Source organism: Zootermopsis nevadensis, unplaced genomic scaffold, assembly GCF_977971745.1.
Source record: "Zootermopsis nevadensis isolate Lab colony 2312 unplaced genomic scaffold, Znev_1.0 Znev_ptg000025l, whole genome shotgun sequence".
Taxonomy (NCBI): Eukaryota; Metazoa; Arthropoda; class Insecta; order Blattodea; family Termopsidae; genus Zootermopsis; species Zootermopsis nevadensis.
The window spans coordinates 8,637,478-8,660,868 of NW_028259157.1; the positions used below are offsets into that span (position 1 = coordinate 8,637,478).

General features: G+C 30.9%; 1 protein-coding gene across 29 annotated transcripts in view; it reads left to right on the plus strand.

Annotated features, from left to right (window-relative positions):
• Nucleotides 1–23,391, plus strand: part of bt (projectin protein bent) — a 173,325-nt gene that overhangs the window by 61,399 nt on the left and 88,535 nt on the right. For 18 of the 29 annotated variants that reach the window (XM_087356134.1, XM_087356133.1, XM_087356141.1 and 15 more), the window contains 10 exons: nt 781–831; nt 1,637–1,810; nt 5,015–5,236; nt 11,338–11,382; nt 11,885–11,923; nt 12,614–12,661; nt 14,587–14,734; nt 15,363–15,427; nt 15,771–15,942; nt 16,869–17,005. In XM_087356134.1, coding sequence (XP_087212260.1) covers nt 781–831; nt 1,637–1,810; nt 5,015–5,236; nt 11,338–11,382; nt 11,885–11,923; nt 12,614–12,661; nt 14,587–14,734; nt 15,363–15,427; nt 15,771–15,942; nt 16,869–17,005 — 1,101 coding nt within the window. The remainder of the gene's footprint in view (nt 1–780; nt 832–1,636; nt 1,811–5,014; nt 5,237–11,337; nt 11,383–11,884; nt 11,924–12,613; nt 12,662–14,586; nt 14,735–15,362; nt 15,428–15,770; nt 15,943–16,868; nt 17,006–23,391) is intronic. The other 11 variants (XM_087356138.1, XM_087356159.1, XM_087356163.1 and 8 more) reach the window with 6 other exon arrangements.

A 23,391-nucleotide genomic window follows, 5' to 3' on the forward strand; every position in this document is an offset into this window, starting at 1 on the left:
CAAACATCACGTCAGTTTATTTTCTCATTTCTAATAAAAGGTTAGGGGATTTTTCTCAAGTAGACTCTGAAATTAAAATTAAAGGAATCTGGTATCAAAGATATGAAGTAGGAGTTCTTAAATATTATTCGGTACACTGATAAATATAATGAACGTTTCAGTTGAGCTTGGCTGTTTATTTGAGAATGATGTAATGAAACTGTTGCAAAGCATCACATAATTACACTTACTATTTTAAACTTCATTATTTTGTGTGAAGGGAAATTTCAGATTAATGTTGGCTTATGTTTTCAGTCACACATGCACTTATAAAATTGCATTGCATTGAATTTTTTTTTTAATTTTTACGTAACTGGCGTTTTATGTTGACACAACAAAACACAAACAACAATATGACATTCTTAGTATGATCCTATGTTTCCTATAATGATTGTAAATGGTAAGTTTTATGTACGTTACATACTTTCATATGAGGGAGGCCTAATTGCCTTTTTATGGCGTCCACCATGTAATTGATTTTTGAGACGATTTAAACTGATTTTTCTTGCTAAATTAGAGTGCTAGAATATAAGTTTCTGTCATGTTATAAATTAACTCTGTGTATGTGTGTGTGTGTGTGTGTGTGTGTGTAGAGAGAGAGAGAGAGAGAGAGAGAGAGTTATATGCTAATACACACAGTTTTGCCATGTGGTATGTGGTAAATGGTAGTATTCTACATTTCATTCTTGAAAATTAATCACCATTCTGTTCCTTCATTTTCATTGCCTGTCTACACAAAAGACTGAGGAGAAAAAGGCTTCCTTGACAACACAACAGGAAACACAGAAGCCGGTAAGCAAAATATATTTTACAGGTTATATGTGTGTGTACACTCAATTGTTTGAATGCCAAGATAGTCCTTTTCATGTCACAAGAGCATTGCTGTCTGTTCTGTTTCCTCTACAGTCTTGAAAGTATTTACATGAGTTTAACTTGAATAATTCTTTTCTCTTTTGGTAACAACATGGGACAAATGTACAGAGAACTTTGTAAATATGCACTGATGTATGTGTTATATGTTATTACTTCTCATTTTTAATTTTAACAGATTGTATGTTATTGTTCTTAATACTGAGTTCAGTGAGTTACTCCAGTGACATAACACATTAATATGATTCAGAAGACAATCCCAAATACGTAGACACATAATTCACAAGTTACTACTTACAGAGACATGTCATTCTCATGTTATAATGGTATCAGTACCAAGTTACAAAGACACAAGTTATTTTGGTTGCCCCTTTAGAACCATTTCTCCAGTATGGACAAATCCAAGAGCCTCAAAATAATTTTGAATACAGCGCTGAAGAAACACTTCTCATCAAATGTGTCACATTGTAACACCTTAACTGATACAATAATGAAGGCACTTTAGTGATTTAAGTAACATACTGAATACTGCTCCAAACTGAAGTATATATTCTGGATAAGTTTTCTTCTTCATACACTGTCATGTGAAGAACAATCTTATATACATATCACAATCCATACACCATTTAATGTGTACATAGCACGAAATAAACCCACAACCTTCTTTGTACAGACTCTTTTCTAACAATGTGTGAAATTCCCAAACAATAACATATTGCCTATATAGATTCCTAGATACGACCCAATGGCATATGTACCTAGTAGTTCTGAAGAGGAGAGTGAAGAAGAAATACAAGGATTGGTGAATGTGGAGAGTCATGTGACTAAAAATAAAGAAGATGAAAGTGGTGAGGAGTACGAGGAAGATGATACTTTTAATGAGTTGGATTTTGTTCCTAAGGTGAGCGGGCAGCAAATCTAGCAGAATTATTTGGTTATTTTCATTTGCTCTGCCCGCAGTATCAAATTTGTAGCTGTCTAGCACTGATTATGTCTATGTCCATCTCCTTGTCTTGTATCTTCTTTTTGTGATGTATCAACATTATATGTGCTTACTCAATTGCCTTTTATTTCAGTTACTTTACTTAACACTATTCCTGCTGTGGGTTTTTTACACATACTTGTAGTGGTAGGAAAAGCCTTTACTCAAGCTTTTGGAATATGCTATAGATTAGTATGTAGTTGCTTGTTAATACTGTGACATGTTAAAAGTATTTTTAACATGTGCTACTGAATAATTACATAGTAGTTGGTTTTAAGTAGCTGAAAGTACAATACATTATTTTTACTTTCACATCAAATTATTCAGTTATAGTTAAATTTAACATGTGTTTTTATGGTGAAAATTTAAAATGTTTGGTTTATGAAGAGTGGCATTTTTTAAAACAAGAAACAAATTGAGACTAATTGCTTCTATTTTCTATATATTACTTTTGTTATAATTAATAAATTAGTCCTCAGTTTTCTTTTATAATGACAGTTTTTGTATGAATTAGAATTTTTAAAACATGTTCCAGCATCACAAAATATTGCTTATGTATAATTTAACTCTGTGTGATTTTGACATATATAATTTGTATTTAAAGTGAATGCAGTTGTTTGAATTAATGGTACATTTCTGCTGAGAAAATCAGTAATCAAAGGATTAAGTGTTCTTTAATATAATTTACTTTAAAATTAAAGGGTTTGGTGTTATTTCAGATGTTACACAGAATGTATGCTGTCTGTGTGGGTGTGAACTGTGTATAGTAATTTTTATTTGACCTTAATATTTTTTTAAAGTGTCAGGCTTTTTAATTTCACATTCTTTTGCAATATTCATTTTGCTGGCACAGTGTGGCATGTTTTTGTAGTAGTCATGCCTCTTAATGTACACTGAAAAAGTATTGCAGTTTAGTCTCATTTACAACTTGCATTAAAAATGTTGTTGTGTAACATTAAGTTATATTGGGTAAAAAGAGGAAAATATTTTAAGATTTCTCACAGATTTATAATTTTGTAGTGGCTTATTGGCAGTAGCATCATTGGCACTGTTTTCATTTCTCATCTAATTTGGTTATCCCCAAGGATTGATTTTCATTGGTAATAAAATAAGTTCTTGATTTAATTTGTACATTAGGTAGTAATTTTATTGTTGTAATTTACTTTTACAAAACCAAATATTTTTTATGTTAAAGCATTTACAAGTTCTGGGAATATTTATTTATTTTATTATATCTGCTTATAGGTTGGAAACTCTTGTTAGCTGTATTATTATTAAGATACCTGTAATGATGTTGAATCATGTTAATTGAAGGTGTGCCAACTTGTCACTACGTGTGATGTCCATTCAAAAGCTAAATTAAAATGGACAACAAAAACATGCAGAAACTGTTAAGAAAGTGTAAAGTATCTGCTCTGACTTTGATATGCCATTAATACTTTGAACATATAGATATATAATTTAGATTTATATTATTTACTTGACTGTATTAAGTCTACATTGTAATATCTTATTACATTTGGCAAGTTCTTAACCCACTATCTTTGATCAAATTAAATATAGTGGAAATCTATTTATAGAGCTTCATTTTCAGTACATCTTTCTTGTAGCTGTTTTCCCAGGTATTAATGCTCTTGCACAAGAGACTGTAAAAGTTGGCAAACAATGAAAGAAGTCCTTCTTGTCTATCTTCATTCCAGCCTCCAAATGATGAGGGACAAATTGTTAGTTTGGGATATATTCAAAATACAAAATTACCTCCACTTGTGTGTTGTTAGCAGCTGTTATAGAGCTGGGGAATTGTGATTTGTTACTGTGAGATGACCTGCTCTCACAATCATACTGGCAGTCTGTTGGTTTACTTCTGTTGCGTCTGAAGTGAAAATAGTATTAAGTGCATGTATTGTGGGTTAGAGAGTGGGAATTAGGAAATAGGTCATGATCTAGGAAATACAAGTTAGTCCAACACTTATATTTCACATTGTAATGAGTGTGATAAGGCATTTATTCTCTGTCCTACACATATTTTGAAATTATTTAAGAATATTCCCATTTGATTATCTATTTATATAATTATTTATACAATTTATTATTAACTCATGTTATAATTTGCATTGCAATTTCACTGAATGTCTAAATAAATTCTGTGTGTGTTTCAAAATGCTGTCTTCTGGGATGTTGCACCATGTAGTCTGATAGAAGTTTATTAATGCTTTAGAGATGCTAGTTGCTTCCATCATCAGGGCAGTGATGATGGAGGTAGCTAACACCTCTGATGTAGGTAAACTTCTAATAGACTACGTGGTGCAACATCCCAGAAGACTCTCATCTTCATACTCACCACTGTAAGAACTTTAAACCTCACCTTGTGTGTGTTTGTATGTTCCAGACTGAACATGAAACTTATGTAAACTACCTGCATAGAAATTATGAGTAGTAAAGGAAGATCGTTCATTTATTTAATGTATATGTATACAGAACTAAAATCCTCATAACTGAATATCTGCATGACATTATATACACTTGGTTCTTCATGATTCTCAGCGAATTCCAGTTACTATGTGGATGTGAAATAATTTTGTAAATATTCAGGGCATATAGATACAGTGGGGCAAGGGCAAAAAAATTATAAATATATGCACATAGTTTATGAACAACATTACTGAATGTTAATACTATAAAAAATATAATTGTGTACACATTGTTCTTAACAGACCACAGGCACCATCTCCACTGTTTGAATGCCTTCCTTTTTCCAAAATTAATTAAATAATCTTTTAGATGGTATTGTTGTTGTTCTACATTGTAATGCTTGTGGACTTCTAGGTAGATACTAACATTTTAGAGGAGCAGAGTTTCTGTCTTCAGCCCTGAAGATGGAGAGAGTATATTTCTTCAAAATGTTGGTATCTACCAACAAGTTCACACAGTGTTACAACAAAGAAAAACAAAATTGTTAACAAGTTTTTAGGTATTTTGAGTCTTAATTAAACTATTTAGCTGCATCGAAATATGCCCATGTCTTTCTTACACTTACATCAAGGTAAATTAGATGAAGCCAAAAGGTCTGATATTAGAGGTCCGTGACAGATTTTTCTTTCACTGACATACTTGTCATTTTAGGTTGACAAGGTGAAGAAACCGGGCATCAAAGTGCCTGAGATCAAGGCACCTGAAATCAAGGCCCCAGAAGCTCCCAAGATTGAGGTGAGCCGTGAGAAGTCGCCTGTTGCAGATACTCGAAAGGGATCACTTGCTCCAGGCTCTGGACCCTCAAGTCGAAGGGGTTCTCTTATTCCTCCAGAGGAACAGCAGAGACGACCTAGCCTCATTATCAGTGACGAGGTAATGTATTTATTAAATTATATTGTGTGCTTTTTCAGTTCAAAGAAAAGTATTTGCTCAGTAGACTTGTCATCTTGGACCTAATAATATAATTAACATAATACTACACTGCTATAAATGGTAAACATTTCCACCTTTAATACTGCTTTTACTATGTCACTTTTGTGATACAGAAAATTATCTTTTTAAGAAGTGTTCTAAAACTGAGAGTGATGTCACGTGTGAGACATGATGAAAATTTAATATACACTTTCTTTGACCAAGCAGATAATCTGATTAAGAATTTTTATAATACAAGAGCTTAATTTCAACATATTGAGCAGACTTCAGGGCTTTCATAAAGAATGCCTGTCTTTTAAAATTCCTTGAAGTTGAATTCCCCCAGAATTCATAGTTATTATGTTCAGCTCTGTTATTTAAAACATACACTAGTTATTCCATATCTTATCTCCTAGTCTATGAAATATGAAGTTACATTTTATAATTTAAATGTCTTCTCATATTTAATGAAGTATTAGAAATTGCAGTTGTATAAGAAGAACATAGAAATATGGGATCTTCGCTAATGGGTTTTAATGTTTCTTTGATTACAGTGCTTTTTGCTTGGGCTTTTAAATAATTAGAACTAAAGAAATATATATGCAGATGTTTACCAAAGTCTGCTTGAAAGGTTTTGAATTTCACCTGAACATAACTGAAGTAGTTATTGGTACAAAATATTGCATTGTTTACCATTTACATTATTGAGGATGCCAGATTCACAGTTTTTATACCTATGTGATGCAAATTCACTACATGCAAATCCTATTTAAATTTCAGACATTGGGGAATTAGTAACTAGTTCCCCCCCCCCCCCCCTCTTCATCCCCTCTTGCTGTCTATAAATGGTAGTCTTGCAGTATGTAGACTGATTGTCCTCAAGTTGTTTTCATTTATTGCTTGTAACTCATACCAAATAAATAATGTGTGGTATTTTTTTAAGCTGAATAGGAATAAACATTGTGTATCTGGTGAACCTGAAAGTAATAGAAATATAACAGGCCCTGTTCCATGTAGTAGTAATACATTTTGAAAATTTGGATAAACTCTTCTTTCATATAATGTGTTAAAATGTACCATAACAAAGTAATTAGTAACACTTTTAGCCTATTTTTTTATAATGAAATGTTTCATGCTTATTTTGAACTATATCCTAATAATTTACATAGTATTCCCACACTAGTCAAAATATTGTATTTTTCAAGTATTCTTGGGAGTAGTATTTATTTCAAGTATAGTATTATTTATTCCAAGATTTTAGGCTTATTGCAAATAACATGTAGAGGTAACTTGAACTTGCTAATTTTCCTTTCGCTTTGCAAATATTTCCAGCTTTGAAGTTTCAGAGTCATAGACTGCTCTTAAAACTCTTGCGTGTGTGTATTCTGGATATTGTGCCTGATCTAAGGACGCTCTCTGTCTATCTGAGTGATTCTTCTACCAATCTGGAGCTCACTGTTGAATTACTAATGAATTTTCAGGAACACCATACATATTTTGAAGAATGTATTTATAATTTTGTGAAACTCGCAAGTATGTATATAATACAGGATGTATCACAGACCACATGCCACTATCACAGTGGGAGAGTGATGCACAGTGATTTCAGTAATATTCTAAATGACAAAACATATATAATAAGACACTGGTAACTTTTTATTTAACCAAAATTGAACAAGTGTATATATGTATATATCTGTGTATGTGCTTTGCAGAATGGCATTGTCTCCAACTCTTATGATCTTAGAGTAACAAAAATTCAGTCTTCAGTGTGACTTTTAAATGAATTAAGGCATGTGTATTTATATTAAACAGTGTGTTATATGATGTATAATTTCCAGAATATGTAAGGATTTTTATCATTTAGTTAACTGGTAGATTCTTCCAAAATTAACACTGTATTTGCACGTGTTAAGACACACACCAAACAATATATTTGTTCATACTTGCAAACGTTATGTGAAAAGTACAAGTTTTCATCTTTCTTTTAAAATTAAATTCTCCTGAGTTCTTTGTGTTTGGAAAAGTCAAATATTACAGGCTAACTATATATATGGATTTGTGTAGGTTCAGTTATTGATTATAGCAGGTAAGTGATTGATTTTAGATTAATATTTTTTAAATTGTACAGAACTTAAATTCACTTTAAATTTTTAAAGGATATTTCATCTGCTTTTATTTATATATTATTTTTTTATTTATGCTCTAGTAATTATAATGTCTTAACCTGTATGTTATGTCTTATTATAATATATCTCATTTATATTACCATGATTGACATGAATATCTAATTATATAAGCTCTGCTTTTATATAACAAAGGAATGAATAACACACATGTCAAATAATGTGCTATTTTATTTAATGCTTTACATTTAAGCTTAGTATTATGAAGCTACCGTTACCTTATAAATTACTATGTATGGAATGGGGGATCCATGGTAAACATAAGCACAATTAAATTTCCATTTAAGGTAGCTGAAAAAGATTTCCATTGAAACTAAAATTCAATCTCTGCTTCAAAATTCATGAACACAAATATTTTAATTATGTCCTGTATGAAAATATTTATGCCTGTCAAATTCAGATCACTGCATCTGCAGTTATTACCCACAGCACTCTAATGCTACCTATTTGTTAAAATAATTTTAGTATGTAAGATGAAAGTACAAAACATACTGCAGAGAGACAAAGAAATTTGAGAAAGTTTGAAACTTGAAATGTTCTTAACCACAGACTTTTGGCAAAAGGAAATTGATTAGAATGAAGTTGTTCTGTACAATTCTATCTGCACCTTTTCTAGTATGTTACTTAGCACTTTATGAACTTGAGATGATTAAACAAATTCAATATTTGATGAATGAATGTAAAGGGAAACAGACAAAGTAAAATAAAATTCACAAAGTAAATTACTCTACAATAAATCCCCATACAGAAAGTCCGTTATTAAAATTGTTACCTTGGAGGGAGATGAATACCCTGCCAAGTATGCTGTCAGGAAACACAGACTTGTGTCTGGATTTGACATGTATTTCAAATTGCTTTAAAATTGCATTCTTGTTCAGATCTTTCCTAATTACATGTCACTTTTATAAGAACAAAATCTGAAATCTTTGCTCTGTGTCTGTGTGCTACTTGAGGTCAAAGGTATTTTCACTTCAGCATCACCTGTGGAAGTACCTGCTTCCTGTTTGTATGTGTCCCATTTATATATTGTATATAAATCTATCCCAATGTGCTCAAGTCAAATTTTCAGAACTGAAAATAGCCACTGATCTTGCAGGAAAGGTCAGCAACACCAGCATTTAGATTCTACACTTTAGATAAACAGTGTATTTTATAATTTGTAATATATGCCTTTAAACTAATTCTTACACCATGGTCTGTTTCTGTTTTATAGTTAAATTTTGAGCACTGCATGGAATCATGACAACTGAAGAAATACATCATGGAATTTATGTGTGTTTGCCATGTCTTTTACAGCTGTACATATGCTTACTCAACAGTAACTGTCATCACATGTGCTAATGCTTATTACTTTTGTTTTCACCTATTATTATGTGGATAATAGGTGCATAAGTCACATTTTAAACAGAGTTTTTACATAACTGGAGTGTTATGAAACTTCCCACCAAGAATCTCGTAAATGTGGTAAAACAGTGTTTTATTTGTATATCTGTGTATGTTGTAACTAAGTATAATATTTGAAGTTGTACAGCTTGTATGTGCTATACCTGGGTGCCAGAATCTTACATGCTGTATTATATTGCTCTATTAATGATCTTTATCTTGATACTCCTAATGTGTGTGTGAATAGGTCATGGTAAGATAATTTTGATTCTAAGTTCAAAGCATGGTTTGTATTCTTGTCATTGTTTTATTATTATTACTTTAAAAAGCCAAAGTGAAAGTGAATGTTTGCAGATATGTACAATGTCATTTGTGGTTATCTGGATTGTGACATTGTAGTCATGTAGGTGGTTACTATCACTGAGAATCGCATATTAACTGAAGATGGAGACAATATGTTCCTTTTAAAAATGGGTAAATAACCTGTGACACTATACAGTGTTGGATCTTAGAAGACCACGATTGACATCTATACTGCTGTGAGAACCTCAAATCTCAAATCTGGAAGACTTTTACTCCCATTAACTGTCATTAACCCACTTATGCAATTCTCGGATCAAAAATAATTGCCTATTTTAAATATTTAGAATCATATTGAAAACAGTTAACAGTATATTTACCTACACTGATGTGTGACTGTTATTATAACATTCATAAACAAAATATTGTTTTCTAGAAGAATTACATGTTTGATCATAACAATGTTGGTGGTTAAGACATATTTATTTTCTATTTTCTGAATTCAGCCTAAAGGCAAGCTTGATCCAAGAAGTGTGACCTAGCCAAAAAGAAAACCCTGCAATTCAGTTCAGTCATATTTTCCTTGCATTCAATGTGATGGCAGTTTTATTGTCATAATTAATTAATTTAACACATAACTAAGGGATGAGACTCATATGCATGGTTTCTTGAGAAATTTACCACAAATACATTAAAGGGATAAACAGTTTATTTCACTTGACTTTGATGAATAATTTATAAAGAAACTGAAATATAGGATGTGATAAACGAACGTTAGGCAAATTAATGATCATACATTCTTTCTCTTCCTTTAAGAGTATGTGGTTCAGCTTTATTTTTCAGTGTTTGTGATTATCATCCACTTATTAAACATTTTATTTATTTATATTATGTTTTGTCACAGCAAGAAGCTTTCATTATTGTTGTTTTGTTATCACCACCACCACCACCATTACTATAATTATTATTAATTTCTTGTCTGATTTTAGCCAGTAATTAACTTCTATGAATGCTATGCTTTAATTGCCTGAACATATGTGTATTTTGTTTAATTTATTCTAGTGTATATTTTATATTTTATGGCTCATGTAACTGTGTTTCTCAATGGGCAACAGCATGAATGAAAGGGGTTATACTTCTTGCAAATACGTCTACTGATTTAACAGGAAGGAGTTTTACAGCATATAATTTGATGATATTCATTGACACAAAATGAAGTGTATATGTATTCACATTCGAAAGAGGGCTGTGTGGGTCACACATTTCTTTTAAAATCAAGATGCATATAACATACATTGTACCTTTGAACCACAAAACATACCATTAAATTGTTAAATATTACCAAAAAGCCAACTGTGCGGTATATTTAGTTTAACCTTTTTTTGTGCAAAGTAATCTATCATGAAATGGCCTTTGAGAAACACTAAATTAAATTTTATGCTCTTAAAGTTAAGTAAATTGATCTAATGCTACATGTACAGAAACCTAATATTCTAACAATGGATAAAATTTTAACGCATGGTAACAAGTCTTTGCTCTATGTATGTCAGTATCAGGTTTAAGGGTGGAGAAATACATTTAGACCGTTGAAAGAGATACAGAATATTAATAGGTATAGTCTTGATTTTCTTCAGAAGCCTAATGACATTTGAAATGTTGATATGGACTGTACAGTGCATATATTGTGAAGTTTCACAGATTACTAGCTCAATTCTTTGCTATGGAAGTGAGTTTCATTCTCTGAGATTTATATGTACATATTGCTCATAAAGTTCAATTTTAGAATTTAAAATAAGGCCCTTTTCTTAAATTTAGATAGTATGTGAAATTCTAGGTTGTGACATTGTCTCATATAAAATTAACTTTCATTTATAATCTTTACGTGTAATAGTTTTCAACAAGTTCATCTTAATGAAATCAGAATTGTAAAACACTTTTTTGAAAGTGTTGATTTAATCATACCATATAACAGTATTTCCCTAATAATTTAGATTTGCAGAATACTCATGCATTCAGTCAGTCTCTCAGTCAGCTTCTGTCTTGCAATTACTAAGGCATTGCAAATTAACTGTGCACAAATGGAAGTTACCTATTCCTATACACTTTGATTAATGATATGCAGATGAATCCAGTAATGGTGACACAACTGGTATTTTCATAATTATGCCCTCATATGTTTTATTTCTCTTTTAGGAGAATAGGAAGTTACGACCTGGTGAAGTCTTGGATGAGAGAAAGGTGAGACTGACCAAAGTGCTCCATCTTTCTTCTGATGCTACTAAAGGCCATATTTGCCAATATTCACTTTCATTATTATATTTTATTCCTTTATTTATTAATATATGCAAAAGTTTTATTTTCAGTTGCTTCATTTGTTATTCTTTTGTTCTGCATATAGAACCCTTATGATTTCAGTTGGTCTCTTTTAAAGAACCATTTTACTGATAACTGTGAAATACAAAAACAGTTTATTTATATAATATAACAGAATAACCATTTTATTATCTTTTAATGAAATTCGTACCAGTGTGATATTTTAATTTTCTTTTCTTTTATTTCAACAGGGTTTTATTCTGTGAACTGTTTTTTGTATTGTTTTATTGCGTATCCCTGTTTTGTCTTGATGTCCCTAGCATTCCTACATCAAGTAAACATATAAGTTCTACAAACTTATTCCCAACCATCTGGCTTTGTTCCTTGTTTCATTTCATTTGCTGTCATTTCAATTATTTGTCTACAGGTTGGAAAATTGCGGCCTGGTGAGGTTTTAGATTCAAAGGTGAGATTTGTGTGCGGGTAGCACAAAGCTGACCTCATTCTTTGGCATATCTTTTGGTTTGATTTGTTTCCTGGAACTTGATTTATCTTGTAGATGGATGTGCCTAGCTACTATCTATACTTCCTTTCTTATCTGGATTGGTTTTCATGAATATCAGGGTATCTTAATTCCTTTGGAATGAATTCTTGTTTCTGAAATTTAGTGCATCATTCCATAGTGCATAAAAATATTTTATTCTCATTATTAAATATGTATAATTAAAAAAAAAATGTGAGCTAAATATAAATGATGCACTAAAATTATTGTATTTTATTTATTTATACTTCAAAATTGAAGATTTGGTTTTAGAGAATCAGCGTAGAAAATATAACAAATTACAAAGTATGCCATACATTTCATGGTAATTCAGTTATATTAGTCTCAATTCAGATGCTAAGAATGCCAAAGAATTACAGCATTTTATATTTTTGTTTCAGTTTGATTTGTATTGTTTTTATTGCTTGTTTCACATTTATTCCTTAAATTTTTGCTTTATATCTTTAGTTCAGTTGTTTATTTTCATTATTTTATTATTCATAAGTTGTGTATTAATCAGACTTTATTATTATTATTATTATTATTATTATTATTATTATTTTGTTTTGTTTTGTTTTGTTTTATTCTTACACATTTTTTGTTCTAATATAACAGAGGAAGGGATCTCGTCCTGGACAACTGCAAGACGAGAAGGACAAGCAGGTTAGATTCAGTGGATGAAAAATGTCTTTCTGTAAGGTAGTTTAGAAAGCAATGTTTCACAGTTAAACAAGTAGGCTTTTGTTCAATAAAGTAAATCATATAAATATACTGAACAAACAATAAATCAAAATTATAACAAGATGGTGTGAAAATGAAATAGTTTTGGTATAGAAACTTTTGTACATATTGGCCTGTAATTTCAACATTTTGAATTTTGATAATACATAGTACAAGGCTGTAGTGATTGTAAGCAACTAACGTTACTATTTCACAGCATATTTTGTGATTTCAATTTAGGATTGGTGTGACCAAAAAAAAAATTGTAGTGTTAAGTATGAGTAAACTAGAAATCGCTTACAATATAGACATAAATATAAAAGAATTTTCTGTATCATACAGTCATTATTTAATGTAAATAATTATACATAAATTTACAAAGCTTATACTGTATAACTCACTTGACTCATAAATATATCAGTATAATCATTAAAACTAAATAACTGTATGATGTACAAAATACTGTAGGCTTGTAACTTACTTGACTCATAAATATTGGTAATCTACATAGAATTAAGAAGTGACTTCCTGTAAGAAAGAAATAGCAATCAATACGTTTAATACAGGGAAGTGATTTACTGGACAAAGAAGGAAAGTGGACACTATCAAAAGGTTAGAGAGATGATTTTCTTTCATGCAAATAACAAGATGGAATACCTCAGTTCCTTATATTAAATCAGTGTTCAGTATGATTATTACAAAAACCCTTTTTTAAGTTTCTTTAAATGAACACAAAATTGAAAGAATGAATATGTAATTTTCTTTCTGATTTAAACATAACAGCTTTAATACAGTATTAAATATACATAAACATCTTCAGTGTCTCTTATCAGTTGCTTCAATTAAAACAAATAAAACAAGAGCCTCATTGTATGACTTGAATTCCTGGTTGTGTAGTCTGTGTTGACAGCAAATATCATAGAGTAGGCTGCTGTTAATGCCTCGGCTGGCATTGTGCAGTTGTAATTGAATTGGCAGTGCTGCAGTCTGAGCACAATTTACATGTTGTAGAATAGACACCTCACAAATGACATGTAAATTATCTGCCTGCTTGAAGTGATATAATGTAAATATTTTTCTTTCCTCTTGTGTTTTATTTATTTTTATTTCAATATTTACTTTATTGTGTTACTTTGATTTGTTTAATTTATGTTTTTATTATTCATTTGAAATCAGTATTATATTATAATACAAATCTTGAAGGCTTGTTACTAATATCCTGGATTTATCCCAAGTGTGCTCCATGTGTTTTCCAGTGTAGGTTGTATGTGTTGTATGTAAGTATATATGTGTATATATTTATATGTATAAATATGTATACATATGCATATGCAATATGTATTTATATACATATACCTATAAATACATTTTTATATGATTTATATATGTGTATAAATATATGTTTTTAAATATATTCTGTTAAGGTAAGTTAAAATGACATTCTCCATTGTTCAAAGTGCAAAAATTATTTTATTTTTTATGCTCAAGATGTTCATATAAGTTGGATGTTTATGGAATTTGCCATTTCTGTTATTTTCTGTAAATCATTTATTAGTGAAGCAAAATATTGAAGTTGATTAAGATATACATCTTAACGTACTGTTGGGAATATTTTATACACAGTTCAGGAACAGTAAATAATATTGGGACAGTCAGTTAGTTAAAATAGTTATTACTATTCTTTCAAGTAACAGAGCTTCCTCAGGTTTGAGTTGTCAAAAGTCTCTCATATAATGATTTGTTTTCCTACAATTTCCTAATATATTTTTGGGAACATAGTGTTGTAAAGTGTACATCTTGCATAACAATTCAAAGGTATTTATGTATTCAAGATGCTTTAAAACTTATTTTCCAAATTTTAATTATAGCGCAGAAGACCAAGTGCTGATGTACGGCGCCCAAGTGTTGCAGAATTGGGAGAGATGATTGACAAGCCATGTACACCTCTTAAAGCCATTGGAGATCCTGGGCCACCATCAATAGTTGATATCCAAGAGAGCTACTCAGCAGTAGAAGGTATGTGATGCTTATTAATCTAAGAGATGTTACTAGTTTGAGGTTTGGATTATTTTATCTTCTGGCTCTGTTTCTATAGGAATAAATTGCATTTCTGTCCTGTTCAGTTTCTCTTTTTAAACTAAATGACCAACTCCTGAAGTTCATATGGTACCTTGTTTAAAAATAATTCAGGCTCATTACCAGTAAATAAACAGTGTTTTGGTCAATTCTGATTGTATTGTTACCACTGCTTGCCACCTAACAACCTACCTCACTCCCATTCCTGTGACACAACCTGTTCCCCACATGATTTATGCAAGAACTGATAACAAACTTTCCCTGTCATAAATATTTTAATGTGAATCACATACAGATATTTATGTATACAACTTTATATACCCTAAATGTTTTAGGGACATATGAGAAGTTGTAAAATGCAGCTAGATACTTTGTCATAAAGTATATTTACAGTTATTATTAAGAAAATCCTATAAATTCCTCTCATGATTTGCCATATAAGTTGGAAATGTTACGAGTCATCTTCGATATGTTGTTATAGACAGAATCATGTGAAGGTATGTTTTCTGTTGTGCATGTTACATATCCATCTGTTTATGATTTATTAAATATAATGTGTATTTTGCAGATCAGATTGGCTACATTACAGTTCAGGTTGAAGGAAATCCTGCACCCACATTCAAGTGGTACAAGGTAAGAAGAGAATATAATTTTTAAATACAAAATTAATATTTTGGGTATCAATGTAGTTATGATAATCTTTGTAGCTGAATGGAGAATGGTTGCAGCTAAGGAAACTACTCGTTGTTTATCATGAAATATAGGTCATTGTGGTTGCTTCAGTTGTGTAGAATATAATTGCTTAAAAGTTTTTTAACTAAAATTTCCAAACTTCTACTGACTGTAGTGTCTCAAGAATTTTAAATTTATGAAATAACGTTTCATGTTGCAACAGTATGAGGGCCTGAATCATTAACACATTGAATCTTAACACATAATAACACGTACACTGTTTAAATGTTGTCCTCTTTCCCAGGGTATGACAGAAATTATTGAAGGAGGTCGATACAAGTTCCTAACTGCTGGAGATACAAATACAGTAACCTTGTGTATGAGAAAGATTAAGCCCAACGATGAAGGCAAATATACAATTACAGTAAGCAATGTACATGGAGAAGATTCTGCCGAGACACAGTTGTATGTCTCAGGTGAGCTTACATTTCACCATTACTAAATTATTCACTTCCCTGAACTAACTTTATAATAAGTGTGGAAAAACTTACTAAATAATTGCTGCACATTTCTTTATATTACAGTGAATAAAATGATTTAATTCCTAACATTTAATTAATTTCAGTGATAACAGAACATAATGTTTCTCTGGAAGACAGTGAATTTGAACATTAAACTGAGGAAAACCTGAAATAGAAGAAATTTAATAATGAGTTATTTAACTCACGATAGTTTAAATTGAAGTTTAAGAAAGGAAATTACTAACCCACTGGCATAATTTTTTGGTTTAGTATCTTCAAAATATGTACACAGACCTACAGTTAATTAAATGTTTTTAGAATTGATGCCACAAAATTATAACATAATTTCTCCATAACTATATTGCATCTAGTGGCCAATAAAAACTTTATTTTCAAACTCTAATTTAATAATATTTCATAGAAGTCAAAGAAACTAACATTACATAAATGGGAATATATCTTGGAACTATGTAAATATAACAGTCAGTTAGTACAGGAATATTTTTGACTGCAAATGATGTTTTGAAACTGTGAAACAATATTTGTTTAATAAAAATATACATTGCAACAATACAAGAAACAGCATCATATTTAATCATATTATAGACATGTTGCATTGCTTGACAGTCAAAATATAATACATTTTTTGTGTGGCGAGTGGCTTACTAAAGCTCTGACTGCTCAGTGGGATAAAGTACTGGTTCATTTTCACCACGAAATTAGGAAAGGTACTAAAATTACACTAATTTTAAGTTTTATTATTGTTTTCTGTATTTATTAATTACTGTCCCAATGGTGTATAGTCTGAGCTACTGACAGTGCCATTAATAAACTGTAAAAAATTAATCAGTTACTGTCATTGCACTGAATGTATTACGCAGATGCAAGTGGAATGGATTTCCGTTCCATGCTAAAGAAACGCAAGTATGCAAAGTGGGGTAAAGACAAGGAGGATCCAGATTGGGGCGACTTGAAGGAGGTGGAGAAACCAACCACAACACTAAAGAAAGTTGAGAAGGTAAGCCACTGCTTCACATATTGTTCATACAAGAAACACATTCATAATATATGTGATTATATATAATTCATAGCAAATGCACATGCAAGGATGAACCAGACTTTCAGGAAGTGTTGTTCATAAAAACGATATCATTCAGCACTATCAAGCTGCATTGCCTTGGTTATGATATTCTGTGACTGTGTAATGAGGTGGTACTTGTACTAGTATGTGGAATTCTCTATATGGCCATCATCAAAGCAGTATCAGTAGACTGGTGATGAAGGCAGTATGACCACTGAAACGTTGGTGGACATCTATCAGACTACACAGTACAACAACCCAGAAGACTGCAGACTTCAGACTCACCGCTGTAAAAACCTCAAATCTTACAGACAGATACTTTAGAGAGAAATTCGGGACACATCCTTAAATACGTATATTGAAATAAATTGTAAGATGTAATCCCACAATAATACACATATACATATGATAAAAATATTAATTTCATACAGTAAAGTCATATCCCATTAAAACCCCTGCATTCAGTTTCTATTTTTCTTGCATTTACTTTACAATGAAAACTGTTCACATTGATTATAAGAAAAAATATTTTTATGCTAATGTATGTCTTCCAACTGATGATAATTCCCCGAAACACATGTATTTTGACCCAAACTGTTAAACATCAAAAATATTTGGTAGTTACATGATCAATTGTCCCCTGTCTTGAACATACTGACTGTTACTGGATATTACCAGTGCTATGATTTTGGTTTTCTGGGTTATGATGCCATTTAGTCTTTTTTATGATTACCATCATTACAGAGGAACTTACTGCTTACTTACTGCTTCCATCTTGTGCCTGAAAATGTGGCTATGAGTTCCTCCAGAACATTGGTAGCCACCTACAAGGCTACCGTGTCACAGCCCAGAGCACCACAATTGTCCCCTTCATCACTGTGAGAACCTCAGATCTCACATTATGTATTTATTTCTCCATGATCACAGATAAGTTACTGCTACCAGGCATCTAAGCTACAAACAGGTATTAAAAAGCTTATGTCAGTAAATATAAGTAGTAGGAGTATTTAAAATATTTTACAAGTAGTAGACTTTTATTGTGATTTCATTATCTTTCCTTTATGATTTTTCAGATTATGTACTTTTTTAATTTCCTGATCTCTATTTTTCATAAATTTGTATACACTGGGCAAGGTCTAACCTGACAGTCAAGGCTGATCCTATTGATATTGTGTTCATGCATCACACATTGCTAGCTGTTACAGTCCTGAAGCACACTGGTGTATTGTTGGTTAAATCATACTCTATCCATAACCTGTATTATATTATTTATGTAGGCAAAAACTGATGGGTCCATTCTTGCATATTGCATTGTTTTTATGTACAAATATAACAAAATAATAATATGTAAACAGTATAACTTGTATATGTACCTACATTTCAGCCTTTATTTCAGGTTTCAGTTACATGTGGAAGGCAATTCCAAATGTCTTATTTCAGTGTTGGAATGTGCAGCATCTTTTTCTGTCACGATAACTATGAAACTGTTCTATTTGATGTTAATACTAAACCTGTACTTGGGTCTTCTTTATTTCACTTTCTTTTTTCAAGACTTCTGTGATATATGTGCTAGTGTCTATATTTTCTTGTATTTGTATTGTGAGGTGAGGTATTGTGTATGTCAAAAGATGAAGCTTTTTTAGGTTATTTGAGATTTTTCTATGTGGCAATATTACTCGTGTTGAGGAAAAATGAATTTAAAATTAATTACATCACATAAAGGATCTTCCTAGAATTGACTTATTTGACTTGAATTAATTTAAATATAATTTATTTACCTTCAGAATTTTATAATACAAGAATACCCAATGGAATAAATTTTTTTGACCATTAAATTCACATAATTGAAAACATTTCTGTGGTGTTGTGGAAAATTTTTTTATTAACATTGAAGTTTATTAATGTGGTTATGTACGAAAATAAGTTATAGTTAATCACTTATTTTGCATGAAAGGAATGCTTACTGTTAGTAATGAAACTAAGCATATTTCAGTGGTAAATGCCCCAGTATGGCTGTGCACTATAAGACCAATGAAACAGGAGAAATATAAAAAATATATTTTATCTTCTCCAGACATGAAAAGTTCTAATGTTTTGCCAAGAGTCAGCTCTGTGTAGCCAAGACCTCGTTATAACTGTGCTCATTATAAATGAGTTTGACTGTATGTCACTAAGTCTCTGTAACCTCTTGTATTTTACCACGTCATGTAAATACTCTAAAATGTATGTTTGTAATACATGTTGTCAGTACACAGTATAGAACATGTTCACTGCTTCTTGTTGTTTCTATAAGAAGATAAACGCAGTTGCCACCACCATAATTAATCATCAATAATGTAGAAGGAGAAAATGAGACTAACAGGGAATTTTAAGTGACATAATTTGATTTTCAAAAAGCAAAATATATGAGTAGTTGAGCTGAATTCTTTGTATCTGGTGTAACACAGTCTGTGCTGTTACAACAAAGGCCAACAGGTCAACAGTTAACTTTTCATTGCAAATAATAGTTCTTATAAACTACCACTATGAAGTTACAGATGAGCTCAGTCTGTCAGATGATGTTACATGGATGTGACAGCTTTATTTATGTGGCTATACATGCCAGGGTGACAGGATCTTCCTTTCCTTACAGTTACCTGTTTGGGTTTGTTTTCCAAAAAGTTGTTGCCATAATTTTGGTTTGTGTGGGTATGTGTTGCTTTGTGCCTTCATTGTCAGTATATTGTGTGTATTTTGGTGTTGCTCAAGATTGGGAAATGTTGTTGTTGTACTACTCAGGATAACCAGGAGAATGTGTCCCGATCTGGGAGTGGGCGAAGGTTCTCACTTGCACAGCTAATCCCAGACTGGCCTCGGCTCCAATCAGTATCCATCAGAAAGACTGAGGTCTGATGCTGTTTGAGATGTACTTCATATATGTGCATATAGAGTCTATATGACATATATATGATGTAGCCTATATTTATTTATTGTTCATAATTTTCAATTTTACATTTTTGAATACTCTTTTATATGGCTATTTAATTTATAATTTTCTTTTGTGAACGTTCTTATAATCCATTCTTACCCTGATTGCCTAGTATGAATGCTAATTAACTGTTTTGTATCACCCTATTTAATTTAATATTACCTTATAACTGAGCAGGCATCTTTTTAATATACTTCATCAGTACAGTTTTCTAATCGGAGACTTTCTCTTATTGCCATTTTTTCTTTGTATAATAATATTTGTTATTAAAATACATTTTCACATTGTCCTTAACAATATTTTCAGTAATTACTGCATGGGTCCCTCTAAACATATTTTGGGTAGTGCCTCATTATATGTCAAGTATATTTGAAGATTTCTGTCTTCTGGGTTGTTGCGCTGTGACCAGACTACACAGCACAACAACCCAGAAGACGGAAATCTTCATACTCACCACTGTGAAAACCTCAAATCTTACGTCAAGTATATTTATTTACTTCTGTATCACTTTCCTAAAACATTTTATTTTCAGATACAAGGCTTATATAGCATCAGTCACATTTTCTGCTGTTTAATATTATAGAGAAAATCATAACGATAGTTGATCCCCATTCATTTGGGAAAATTTTTGGGTAGATTTTACAAACATATATTATTACTACAGTATACAGACACACACTTATGGCTTTAGTAATTATATTTCCCAACAAATTTAAAAGTCTTTTGTTAGTCTTAAACAGAGTTTTGTAATTCCCTCTTGATGGTCTTTATTTTTAGTATCTTTAATTTTTTCTAATTTAGTGTTACTTTTATTATGTCATTACATCCATTAATTTGTACACTAGACTCACACTTTTGATTTGGTTTGATTTATGCTTACTTGTCTGCTCTAGATTCATCTTCTAAATTCTTTTATTTATGTTAATAATCTAAGAGATCTTTTTTATTAACATTGTTAAAATTGATAGTAGTAATTCAGTGATACCAGAGTAAAGGAATATTGTAAGTCCTAAGAATTTGACAAATAAAAGAATTATTAGAAATACAAGTTACATGAAAAAGGTTTGTAATGTAGCAATCTTACTTCTGTTGAAATTGTTAGACAATATCTGTTTACCCTGGCACCAACAAAATACCCTCAGTTTTGATCTGTTTATTTCCTAGATCTTCTGTTTCTATTGTAATGAATTTTTTTGTCTTTATTTTCAGTCACAATGTGTAAAAGGAATATTTGCTTTCACTGCACAGTAACACTGCTACATACTCACATGTACATATTATTTAGTAACATACTGCAGATTTTACACGAACTCACTTTGCATTCTACCAAGATTTAACACCTCATCAGCTTTGTGTGAAAGCAGAGTGTCTCTGTAGATACTGTGCAAGTTTCACATAATTCTAATTTTGTGTTTTAGAATAGTGAAAAACTGCCATCACGGAGACCATCCTTGGCGGAGCTTATACCTGATTGGCCAGTTCTCCACCACTTTGAGAAGTTGGAGGTTGGATTAATATGTCTTAGAAATAGTTTTGTTCCATGTATCTTTACTTACATCTGCTGTTCTTCTGTTCTGCTGCTCTGCCCAAGGACTTGTCTTCTCACTCTTGTTGCCAGGATATGAATTTGTGTAATAATTAGTGTATATGTTTATGTAGTTGATTTTAATTTTATGTTGTATGTATCTTTGATGTTACAGTATATTATTTAATAATGTCTTATATGTTTTCACCATCATAAACATGTTGTCTAACTGATATGATTTAATAAGTGTTAAAATGGACCTTCCGACTGTGCTTTAATTACACCATTGTGTTAAATAAACATCCTGGTTTACTATAAATTCTATAATTTTTAAAAGTATACAGAGTAAAATTGTTTTAACTTTAGAAATAGATCAGTGATTAATATGCATACTGAAGGACCAACGTTTGTATGATTACCCATTATTGAGATGATATTAAAATTAAAGTCTAACATTTTCATAATAATAATGAAAGCTAATATTCACTACCTTCAAATACTACATGCATCTTGTTATAATGTATGCTCTTATGAATTAAATTTGTCACAGACATTCTAAGTAGGTATTAAGAATGGGCATGATTTACAATGGCCTGACAGTGTTTTCTCTCCTTTTTATGCTTTCTCTAATCATCATAAATTACAGTATCTCAGTGGAAACTAATGCAACATTGATCAAATAGAGGAAATCCCAAGAAAAGTTCAATTTATGTCAGAAAATGTGGAATGTGTGATGCAAGCATGTACATAAATATTCATGATTTTGTATTCTACTCTGAACAGTGACCATATGTCAGCAAAAATAGTGTTTTATAGGATGTGGCACAAGTGATGGATGCATTTGTGTATATGTTTCTTAGAGACTTGGTATCAAGAATCTGAGTAAAAAGTTTTAATGTGATTGTTGTTTTTAGAGAATTTATTACCAACAAAATGAGAAAAAAATTAATTAAAGCATTATCCCATTTCTCAGATTGTGACTGTTATTGAGGTATTAACCATCACACCATTCACATTTTAAAGATTGTCATCAGCTTTTAATACAGCAATATTAAATGAGCAAATATGAGTGATATAATGCTACTTAAAATATGCAAAGATAATTATTGAAATAATTATATTATAGTATCTAATAGTTGTTTAATATTTTTAAATCAATTATTTCTTAACTTACAGTCAGGTGCATCATGTAAAACATTTGCTGTTCTCACATTGAGTGCAATGAATGAAAAAAGTTGTACATATTCTCAGTTCTCAAATTTATCTTCAAATGAATATTTAAAGTACTTGAATATAACTGAATTACTGAACTCCTCATATGTTAAAGTTTGAATTTTCAATATCAATTTGCCTTTATCACTGTGTTTGTCATTACTGTATTTTCTTTTAGTGTAGCCATATTATGGGAGATCCCAAATTGAAATTAAATAAAAACAAAATTCTGGGCAACAAAAGTACACAGCACTTTATAGGAAGTTTTAAGAGATGTTTTAAACTACAGTAACCTTAACACTAATGTGTATGTGATAATAGAAGTCATAATAAATAGTAACACTTAACAGTAATTAAAAATATAGTTCAAGAATTAGGAAGTTTGTAAATATACCCATTTTATATTTCTGAATGGTATGCCATGGAAATACAATTATTATTGAAATTAGAGTTTTATATCCAAATTATGGCTTTGTATTTTTAATTAATTTATGTTTAAAAATCTCAGTTATTAAATATACACAGCCCATAAAAATTTATGTTTAATACCCTTTTTTATTGATAAAGCATATTCTTTATAAGCAATTCAAATATTTTTCCCATTTTAGTTGTCTTATC